This window comes from Lepus europaeus, chromosome 18 (assembly GCF_033115175.1).
Source record: "Lepus europaeus isolate LE1 chromosome 18, mLepTim1.pri, whole genome shotgun sequence".
NCBI lineage: Eukaryota > Metazoa > Chordata > Mammalia > Lagomorpha > Leporidae > Lepus > Lepus europaeus.
This window is the reverse complement of record NC_084844.1, coordinates 41,503,019-41,514,478: the sequence shown is the minus strand read 5'-3', so window position 1 is coordinate 41,514,478 and position 11,460 is coordinate 41,503,019. Positions and strand designations below refer to the sequence as shown.

Here is an 11,460-nt window from a genome sequence, read left to right as displayed (position 1 = left end):
TGGCCCAACCCACTATGCCACTGCGCCGGCCCTGAGCCAGGAGCCTCTTCCAGTCTCTCATGTGGATGTAGGGGCCCAAGCACCTGGACCATCTTCTGCTGCTTTCTCAGGTTCATTAGCAGGGAGCTGGATTGGAAGTGGAGCAACTGGAACCCAAGTCAGCACCCATAAGGGATGCCAGTGTCATAGGTGGTAGCTTAATCTACTATGCCACAACACCAGTCCCTAGAAACATTTTTTAAGGCTCCAGTTTCAAATATAATAAAGCATAAAAATAAACTCATTTTCAGTCATCTTTCATGTCTATACTATTACTAGTTTTTCTTGTGATTAATTTATTTTGAATTTAGATTCTTGATTTTATTGTTAAAAAGAATCAAGATTTTTTTTGTTTTTGTTTTTGTTTTTTTTAAGACAGGCAGAGTGGACAGTGAGAGAGAGAGAGAGAGACAGAGAGAAAGGTCTTCCTTCGCCGCTGGTTCACCCTCCAATGGCCGCCGTGGTAGGCGCGCTGCAGCCTGTGCACCGCGCTGATCCGATGGCAGAAGCCAGGTGCTTCTCCTGGTCTCCCATGGGGTGCAGGGCCCAAGCACTTGGGCCATCCTCCACTGCACTCCCTGGCCACAGCAGAGAGCTGGCCTGGAAGAGGGGCAACCAGGACAGAATCCGGCACCCCGACTGGGACTAGAACCTGGTGTGCTGGCGCCGCAAGGCGCAGGATTAGCCTGTTGAGCCACGGCGCCGGCTAAGAATCAAGATTTTGATACTGGTTTACTCCGTGGAGGTGTTGCACTGATGAAAATGAGAGAGAGCTATGGGCATTAGAAGATCTGCCAATCTGTCTTGCATTGTAATTTTTTTTTAAACATCAAAAACAATGCCTATTAACACATGATCTTGGTCCTGAAAACTAATTGTACATCTGTCAACTTTGTTACCGTATCCCATATTAATAAATATTTTACAGAGCTTGTAGTATAAACCAGGCATTCTTTCCAAGCAGTGTAGCCCAATTAAAACACATAGATAAGGAAATAACAAATTAAGGAATTGATCATTTCAGTTTTTTGTCTTATTTGTTGGAAAATCTGCCATATCATAAAAAAGCTGTAGCACAAAAAGACAGCTGTTCTTAAATTTACAGAGCAAGTATGCTTTAAAGTACTTAGCCCATTAGCATTTAATTGACCACCAGAGAATAAGAAATTAATTACTAGCCAGTTGTGAGTTTCTTTCATTCAGCAGTATATTATAAATGTTTTTATATCCATAGGAATACTTTTATATACCTTAATGTTAAATAATATGCCTTTATATAGATGTTCTATAAATTAACTATCATTTTTATGCATTTTTTGTCTACTATTATCAGTAGTACTTCTGATGAGCTCTGTTACAGTGAATCTTTGAGTACAACTTCAGCTTTCTTTACCATAGAGATGCCCTGTGTCCTAATGATGCACCATTGTTTCCTGGCCTGCATCATTTACAGATGTACTTTTTTTTTTTTTTTTTTAAGATTTATCTATTGTACTTGAAAGGCAGCGTTATGAGGGAGAGGCCTCTAGAGGCGGAGAGAGAGAGCTATGTTTTTTTGACAGGCAGAGTGGACAGTGAGAGAGAGAGAGAGAGAGAAAGGTCTTCCTTTTTCCGTTGGTTCACCCCCCAGTGGCCACTGCAGCTGGCACACCACGCTGATCCGAAGCCAGGAGCCAGGTGCTTCTCCTGGTCTCCCATGCGGGTGCAGGGCCCAAGCACTTGGGCCTTCCTCCACTGTACTCCTGGGCCATAGCAGAGAGCTGGCCTGGAAGAGGAGCAACCGGGACAGAATCCGGTGCTCCAGCCGGAACTAGAACCCGATGTGCCAGCCCCGCAGGCAGAGGATTAGCCTAGTGAGCTGCGGCACCAGCCAGAGAGAGAGCTGTTTTCTGATTAATTCTCCAAATGGGCACTGTATACAGAGCTGGGCCAATCTGGTCAGGAGCCAGGAGCTTCTTCTGGATCCCCCATGTGAGTGCAGGGGCCGAAGCACTTGGACCATCTTCCACTGCTTTCCCAGGCACATTTGCAGTTTGCTGGATCAGAAGTGGAGATCAGAAGTGGAGCTCAAACCGGTGCCCATGTTAGATGCTGGCACTGCAGGTGGCAACTTAACCCACTACACCACAGCGCCGACCCCCAGATTTACTTTTGAAAGGCCAGTTGACCCGAGAGTACATATTCTTTTCCTATATAGACCCAACTTCAGGGAAGTACAGATTTGAGAAGACATCTTTTAGTTTATAATATACTATGAAAATAATTTTTTACAGAAAATATTAGCTACAATGTTGGCTGTAGTCATTGTAATTTTCATTTTTTTATATTTTCCTGATGCAGATATGTTAATTCTAAGATAAATTAAGCATCATTAGGTTAGGGAAATCCCTTTGACCATCAGGTTTCAGAAATACATCTTTCCTACCAAGTGATGCCTTCTACACTGTCTTGAGCACTGTATTTCACAGACAATTTGATATTTTACAGTATGTTCTAGATTAGATGTTTGATAAATGTGGTACATGGCAGTATGCTCTTTACAGAAGGTAGAGTGGAAGCTCATTGAGTGTAAGTGGTACATAATGTTTTTTCTTTCTTTTTAGTAACAAGAGATAAAAAGATAGACCTGCAGAAGAAACAGACTCAAAGAAATGTGTTCAGATGTAATGTAATTGGTATGAAAAACTGTGGGAAAAGTGGAGTTCTTCAGGCTCTTCTTGGAAGAAACTTGATGGTAAGAATTCTCAAAAAAAAAAAAAAAAAAGAATTCTCAGAAAAGTAGAACTTCATCCAATATATGTATTTTTAAAGATTTATTTATTTATTAGTCAGAGTGACTGAGAAGGAGAGGCAGAGGGATCTTCTGTCTGCTTGTTCATTCCCCAGATGCCCACACAGCTGTACTGGGTAGGACTGAAGCAGGAAGCTCTGAACTCCAATCTGGATCTTCCACATGAGTGACAGGGACACAAGTAAATAAGCCATCATTTGCTGCTTTCCCAGGTGCATCCAGAAAGCTGGATCTGAAATGAGGTAGCCAGAACTGGAACCGGGCACTCCAATATTGGATGCAAGCGTCCCAAGCAGCAGCTTAACTTTAGACTGTACCACAGTGCCCGCCTTCATCCAGTACATTTTACAGTCCTGAGTTTACGTACTTTTCTCATAGTCATTACCCTTTTCACTCGAGTTCAGTAGCCTACATACATCGAAGTGTAATCTAAAGTGTAACAGTAATCCTGCTGAGCCATCTTTATCTTTCTTTTGTTGGTGTTGGCTCATTTGCCTTTTTTTCTAACCAGTGTGAGCTAGGGATTAAATAACTACATGTGGTAATACCTAACACAGTCATTGGCATGAAGTAAATACATATTGAATATTTTTTTTTAAGATTCATGTATATATTTGAGAGGTTGAGTTACAGACAGAGAGGGAGAGACAGCGAGAAAAGTCTTGCATCCATTGGCTCACTCCCCAAGTGGCCACAATAGCCAGAGCTGCGCCAATCTGAAGCCAGGAGCCAGGAATTTCTTCCGGGTCTTCCACACAGATACAGGGGCCCAAGAACTTGGGCTATCTTCTACTACTTTCCCAGGCCATAGCAGAGAGTTGGATTGGAAGTGGAGCAGCTGGGACTTGAACAGGTACCCATATGGGATGCCAGTGTAGCACACAGAGGCTTAACCTTCTATGCCACAGTGCTGCCCTGCCATATTGAATATTTCTACCTATATACCAATAAATAATTCTGATTACTCTCTTGATTAAGAAGAATGATATGTTTCCAGATAGAAGAATCTCATTCAGATGAAATTATATTATGAAAAGTGCCAGCAGATGGCCCTAGAATATACTTTAAGTAAGTTTACTTCCCCATCAGCTGCTACTTTCCCTTTCTAGAATGCATGCATCTTTTGTCTTAGACCCTAAGAAGTAAGAAATATAAGGTCAATATCCATTTGTATTGCTAAATAACACATAGTGTAAAGAAGAATATCCTTTACTTCTAATATGCCCACACGTACACACAGAGGTGTGTGTTGAATGTGTTGATGAAAATCAGTTACTGTAATTTCTTAGCGTGAATATTGAAGTTTGCTGTTCTGTTTTCAGAAGCAGAAGAAAATCCGTGATGATCATAAATCCTACTATGCGATTAACACTGTTTATGTATATGGACAAGAAAAGTATTTGTTGGTAAGAAATTATGTGATAAAAGTATTTTATTATTAGATATATATTTTTAAAGATTTGTTTATTTGAGAGGCACAGCTACAGAGAGGCAGAGGCAGAGAGAGAGAGAGGTCTTCCATCTGCTGATTCATTCCCCAAATGGCTGCAACAGCCAGAGCTGAGTAGATCTGAAGCCAGGAGCAAAGAGCTTCTTCCATGTCTCCCACACAGGCACAGGGGCTCAAGTACTTGGACCATCTTTTGCTGCTTTCCCAGGCCATCAGCTGAGCTGGGTTGGAAGTGGAGCAGCTGGGACTCAAACTGGCACCCATATGGGATGCAGGCACCACAAGCAGAGGCTTACTTGCTATGCCATAGCGCTGGCCCCTATTAGATATATTTTTAAAAGATGCTTTGAGAACACATTGGCTTTAATTTAATGGCTGTATGTAGAATTTGTGGGTTTTTTTTCAATATGGTTTATGTATTGGAATTTAATTTCTTTGTGTGGTGACTACAGGGTATAGATATAAGTAAAAAGTTCATCTGTGTGTACACTTAATTGTATGTTTGCTATAACACAATAAGATAGTTTAAAAATGGCTCCCTTTTTTTTTTTTTTTTTTTTGACAGGCAGAGTGGATAGTGAGAGAGAGAGAGACAGAGAGAAAGGTCTTCCTTTTTGCCATTGGTTCACCCTCCAATGGCCGCCGCGGTAGGTGCGCTGCGGCCGGCGCACCGCGCTGATCCGATGGCAGGAGCCAGGTAGTTCTCCTGGTCTCCCATGGGGTGCAGGGCCCAAGGACTTGGGCCATCCTCCACTGCACTCCCTGGCCACAGCAGAGAGCTGGCCTGGAAGAGGGGCAACCGGGACAGGATTGGTGCCCCAACCAGGACTAGAACCTGGTGTGCCGGCGCCGCAAGGCGGAGGATTAGCTTATTGAGCTGCGGCGCCGGCAGAAAAATGGCTCCCTTTTTTAATAACTTTCTTCCATTTCTGTTTAAAAAAATTGCTTCCTCTCTGTAGACTGGAAATTAATATGAAAGCAATGCTTGTGTTTGCTGGTTTATCTGTTTAGCTGGGAGTATTCTTTAAAAAAAAAAAAAGTATTTTATTTATTTATTTATTTTTTTATTTTATTTTTATTTATTTATTTATTTTTTTGACAGGCAGAGTGGACAGTGAGAGAGAGACAGAGAGAAAGGTCTTCCTTTTGCCGTTGGTTCACCCTCCAATGGCCGCCGCGGTAGCGCGCTGCGGCCGGCGCACCGCGCTGTTCCGATGGCAGGAGCCAGGTGCTTCTCCTGGTCTCCCATGGGGTGCAGAGCCCAAACACTTGGGCCATCCTCCACTGCACTCCCTGGCCACAGGCAGAGAGCTGGCCTGGAAGAGGGGCAACCGGGACAGGATCGGTGCCCCGACCGGGACTAGAACCCGGTGTGCCGGCGCCGCAAGGCGGAGGATTAGCCTGTTGAGCCACGGCGCCGGCCGTATTTTATTTATTTGAGATGTAGAGTGCAGACAGAGAGAGCAAGAGACAGAAAGGTCTTTCATCCTCTGGTTCACTCTCTGGAACTGATCTGAAGCCAGAAGCCAAGAGCTTCTTCTGAGTTTCCCATGCAGATGCAGGGGCCCAATTACTTGGCCATCTTATACTGTGTTCCCAGGCCATAAGAAGAGGGCTGGATCAGGGAAGATGAGCAGCTGGGACACAAACAGGTGCCCGTATGGTATGCTGGTACCTCAGGTGGAGGCTCATCCTACTACGTCACAGCGCCAGCCCCAGTGTTGTTGTTGTTGTTTTTTCTTTAAGATTTATTTATTTGGAAGCAGAATTGCAGAGAGACAGAGATCTTATACTGGCTCACTCCCCAAATGGCCCACAGAGCTGGGCCAATCCGAAGCCAGGAGCTTCTGCCGGGTCTCCCACACGGGTGCAGGGGCCCAAGTACTTGGACCATCTTCTACTGCTTTCCCAGGCACGTGAGCAGAGAGCTGGATTCGAAGTGAAGCAGCTGGGACTTAACCTTTCTCTCTCTCTCTCCCTGTCTCCCTCTCCCTCCTCGCCATCTTCCTCTCTGACTCCTTCTCCCTCTCCTTCTTCTTCTCCCTCTCCTCTCTCTCTATTTCTGCCTTTCAAATAAATAAATCAATTTAAAAAATAGTTCTGCTCATTGGATTGATAGTAAATTTTACTATTAAATTTTCTGTTTTCTTGTTTTTGTAAAAACTAGTTTTTTGAGAGGCCTAAAGACAAAGAGTGAGCCGGCACTGCGGCTCACTAGGCTAATCCTCTGCCTGCAGCGCTGGTATCCCGGGTTCTAGTCCTGGTTGCCCTTCTTCCAGTCCAACTCTCTGCTGTGGCCTGGGAAGGCAGTGGAGGATGGCCCAAGTGCTTGGGTCCTGTACCCGCATGGGAGACCAGAAAGAAGTACCTGGCTCCTGGCTTTGGATCGGCGTGGTGCGCTGGCCACAGCACACCGGCCGTAGCAGCCATTGTGGGGTGAACCAATGGAAAAAGAAGACCTTTCTCTCTGTCTCTCTCACTGTCCACTCTGCCTGTCAAAAATAAATAAATAAATAAATAAATAAATAAATAAATAAATAAAATAAAGAGTGACAAAGAGCCAGACTGGGGGAGCTTTTCTATCGGTTCATTCTCAAAGTCCCACAATAGCCAGGGGTGGCAGGCTGAAGCCAGGAATTTGAAACTCCACCCAGGTCTCCTTTATGAGTGGTGGATACTCAGTTTCTTGAGCTATCACCTGCTGTCTTCTAGGGTGCACATTAGCAGGAAGCAGGAATTGAGAGTGACCCAGGACTCAAACCCAGGCCCTCTGATATGGGATACACATGTCCCAGGCAGTCTGAAATAGAGAGAGACGGAGAGACAAACAGAGGGAGGGAGAGATTTTGCATATGCTGGTTCACTCCCCAGGTGGCCGCAACGGCCAGGGCTGAGGCAGACTGAAGTCAGGAGGCAGGGACTTCATCCAGGTATCCCATGTGAATGGCAGGGGCCCAAGTACTTGGACCATCCTCTACTGCCTTTCCCAGGCCATGAGCAGGGAGGTGGATCAGAGGTGGAGTAGCCAGGACTCAAACTGGCACCCAAATGGGATGCCAGCATTGTAGGCAGTGGCTTTACCTGCTGTGCAACAATGCTGCCCGTCTCAAGCAGTCTTAACAGCTACACCAAACACCTGTACCTGTGTTCTTACTCTTCATTCTTTGTAAATTAATCTTTTTTTTTTTTTTTTAAGATTTATTTTATTTATTTGAAAGAGTTACAGAGAGAGGTAGAGACAGAAAGAGAGAGGTCTTCCATCCACTGGTTCACTCCCCAGGTGGCCACAACGGCCAGAGCTGCGCCAATCTGAAGCCAGGAACCAGAAACTTCTGGGTCTCCCAAATGGGTGCAGGGGCCCAAGGACTTGGGCCATCTTCTGCTGCTTTCCCAGGCCATAGCAGAGAGCTGGATCAGAAGAGGAGCAGCTGGAACTAGAACCAGTGCCCATATCGGATGCCGGTGCTTCAGGCCAGGGTTTTAACCTGCTGTGCCACAGCACCGGCCCCAAATTAATATCTTTCATTTGAAGTCTCTGACTATGCTGTCATAAGTGTTTCATTAGGAATAGAGTGGATTCCTTCTGCCTCTCTACTTCTTTCATCTTCTCAGCAAAGACTATCTTATGCAACACAGTACTAAATGTTACTTGTTAGATTATTGGTATATCACAAAAAGGATTCTTTTGTTAAAAAGATTTCATTTATTTGAAAGGTAGATTTTTAGAGAGAGGGAGAGACAGAGAGAGAGATCTTCCGCCAATGGTTCAATCCCCAAATGGCTGCAAAGGCTGGGGCTAGGCCAGGTTAAAGCCAGGAGCCTCGAACTGCTTCCAAGTCTTCCACCTGGGTGACAGGATCTCAAGTACTTGATCCATCTTCTACTGCTTCTGAAGTGTATTAGCAGAGAGTGGAATTGGAAATGGAGCAGCTGCGACTCAAACTGGACTCATGGAGTGCCAGTGTCATAGGTGGCAGCTTAATCCACTGCGCTACAACACTGGCCCCAGGGATTTGATTTGATTTGATTATTTATTTTTTGACAGGCGGAGTTAGACAGTGAGAGAGAGAGAGAGAGAGAGAGAAAGAGAAAGAGAAAGGTCTTCCTTTTCTGTTGGTTCACCCCCCAATGGCCGCTACAGCTGGCGTGCTGCGGCTGGCGTGCTGCGCCGATCCGAAGCCAGGAGCCAGGTGCTTCCTTCTGGTCTCCCATGCGGGTACAGGGCCCAAGGACTTGGGCCATCCTCCACTGCCTTCCCAGGCCACAGCAGAGAGCTGGCCTGGAAGAGGGGCAACCTGGATAGAATCCGGCACCCCAACCCGGACTAGAACCCGGTGTGCCGGTGCTGCAGGCGGAGGATTAGCGAAGTGAGCCTCGGTGCCAGCCTATTTATTTTATTTTTAAGAAATTTTATATTGGGGCTGGCACTGTGGTGTAGTAGTCAAGCCTTTGCCTGCAGTGCCAGCATCTCATTTGGGCACCAGTTCAAGTCCTGGCAGCTTCGCTGGGAAACAGTAGAAGATGGCCCAAGTGCTTGAGCTCCTGCATCCACAGGGGAGTCCCAGAAGAAGCTCCTGGCTCCTGGCTTTGGATCGGCCCAGCTCCAGCCATTGTGACCATTTAGGGAGTAGGCCAGTCAGTGGATGACCTCTTTTCTCTATCTTTCACTCTGTCTTTAATTCTGCCTCTCCAATAAATAAATAAATCTTAACAAAAAAAAAAAAAAAGAAATTTTTTAATAGGCTCTCAGTTCTTTCCTGATATATCTACCTGGTCTGTCAGGTGTACTCTCTTCATGGAACTCTGCTACTATGTTCATTGCATAAAAAGAAAAGAGATGAAAAATTTTGTAATAAACATTGAACAGAGTAGACAGTGAAGCAGAACAAAATGACCTTAATGTCATTTGCCTTTTGCTTTAAAAAATTTTTATTAGAATGGTAGAGACAGAGAGATCTTTCATGTGCTGGTTCACTCTCAAAATGTCCGCAGCAACCAGGGCTGGGCCATGGCAAATTCAGTCTGTATTTCCCACTTGAATAGCAGGAGCCCAGGTACTTGAGCCATGGTTTGTTCCCTCCCAGGGTGTGCATTAGTAGGAAGCTGGATCAGAAGTGGAGCAGCCAGGATTTGAACCAGACTCTGATGTTACAAAGTGGTATCCCAAGCAGCAGCTTAACCACTGAGACCAATGCCTGCCCCACTTTGTGCTTTTGATTAGTGGGGAGAAAAGATAGTTTGGTAGGAATAGACTTGTCAATCATTTGGGTTAAAATTTGGGTTTATGACTTTTGAGATGTGTTGTCTACACTTAGTCTTTCTAGCCTGTAGAAATGTAGACAGTATGTGCAGAGGATATTCTCAACACGTGTTATTTACTCAGTGTCGCAATCTGTAGAATCTTTTAAGATGTATTTATTTGTTTGAATGATAAAATGGAGAGGTGTTGGGAAAGGAGAGAGAGAGGGAGAAGGAGAGAGACTTCCATCTGCTGATTTACTTCCCAAATGTATGCAACAGCTGGGCTGGGCCAGGCCACAGCCAGGAGCCCAGAAATTTAAACTTTATACATCAATATTACAGCACTTATGTTTCTCATTTTCTTTGTCTTTTTACAGTTGCATGATATCTCAGAATCAGAATTTCTAACTGAGGCTGAGATCATTTGTGATGTTGTGTGCCTGGTATATGATGTCAGTAATCCCAAATCCTTTGAATACTGTGCCAGGATTTTTAAGGTTTGTTGTTCTTACTGACTGTAACTAAATGTAATTTTATCTGGAGCTTTGATGGAATTTCAAGGTGTGTTTCATAACCAGAAATCCGTGACAAAATAACTCTTGGAGCTTTTAAAAAATACATCTTTACCCCGTCCCTAAATGTTTTTGTTTTGTTCTGAAGTGATGGAATATACTTATTCATATTAATTTCCCATACATGATTCTGATATACATTCCTGGTTAAGAACCTTTGCATTAATAAAAGATCTTTTTGGCAGTTAGGAATGTATATGGATTATGTATTGCCAGTTACACCAAGAATAATAATAGCTTGGGCAAAGGGGTAGATCAGAGGCTTAGGAAGTTTATCAGTCACTTGGAGGTTAGCAGCAAGATTGAATAGAAATAAAAAGCTGTATGTACAAAGATTTATTCCAGCATTGTTTTTAGCATCAAAAAAATGAAAGTAATCCAGATGTCTAGCAGTAGGACACCAAATTAAGATAAAATCTAGTGGAATATGAAGCAGCCATTAAAAATAAAGGTGAATTCTGAAGAACTGGGAAGATAAAGTATTACATTTTTAAAAAATATTTACTTATGTATTTGAAAGAGCAACAGAGAGAGGGGGAGAAAAAGAGGAAGGGAAATCTTCCGTCCGATGGTTCACTCCCCAGATGGCTGCAGTAGCCAGGTCTGGGTCAGCCAAAACCAGGAGTCAGGAATTTCATCCACATCTCCCACAGTGGTGCAGGGATCCAAGTCCTTGGGCCATCTTCCACTGCTTTCCCAGGTGCATCAGTAGGGAGCTGAATTAGAAGCAGAGCAATCCAAACTTGAACCTGAAATGGGATGCCAGCATCACAAGTGGCCGCTTAACCCCCTGTGCCACAACACCAGCCTCACTATTCTTAAATGGTTGTGTTGACCATGACTGCAACTATATAAAAACATATGTAAATGCGTGTGCTGCAGGACACAGATAGTATGCAAATAAAGATAGTCTTCTGTACGACAAAATAATTAGGGTAGATCTCTTTATTTTGAAGTGTTTTTGATTTAAAGATATTTTTAAAGAACTGTAGTGAATCTAAAGAATCAGTGTAGGTTTGTTTTCACCTGCATGAAAAAAGTGGTCCTGGTCTGACTTATATGAGACTCACCTAGACTGCTGTCAGTCTTTGTCTCTATCTCTTGGTTTCTTTTCTGTCTTTGGAATTGTAGTTGCATAAGCAAATAGAAGAGAAGTGCTCCAAAGCTCCATTTGTAAAGTAATGACGGAGAGGGAAATGTTAATTACCCTTATTTGATTGGTACACACTTCATACACGCATTGACGTATCATGCTGCCCCATGAAAATGTGTACAGTTACTGTTAATGCAAAGTTTTCATGTTTCCACAAAAGTATGATAAATAAAAAATACTTGAAAATTGAAAAAAATAATTTATTATTGCTTTA

At 43.8% G+C, this 11,460-nt stretch overlaps 1 protein-coding gene across 6 annotated transcripts in view; it reads left to right on the top strand.

The window, feature by feature from the left end:
- The window catches only part of RHOT1 (ras homolog family member T1), a 92,168-nt gene that overhangs the window by 62,618 nt on the left and 18,090 nt on the right, over positions 1-11,460 (top strand). For all 6 annotated transcript variants that reach the window (XM_062174978.1, XM_062174980.1, XM_062174981.1 and 3 more), the window contains exons 15-17: positions 2,643-2,773; positions 4,153-4,236; positions 9,899-10,018. In XM_062174978.1, coding sequence (XP_062030962.1) covers positions 2,643-2,773; positions 4,153-4,236; positions 9,899-10,018 — 335 coding nt within the window. The remainder of the gene's footprint in view (positions 1-2,642; positions 2,774-4,152; positions 4,237-9,898; positions 10,019-11,460) is intronic.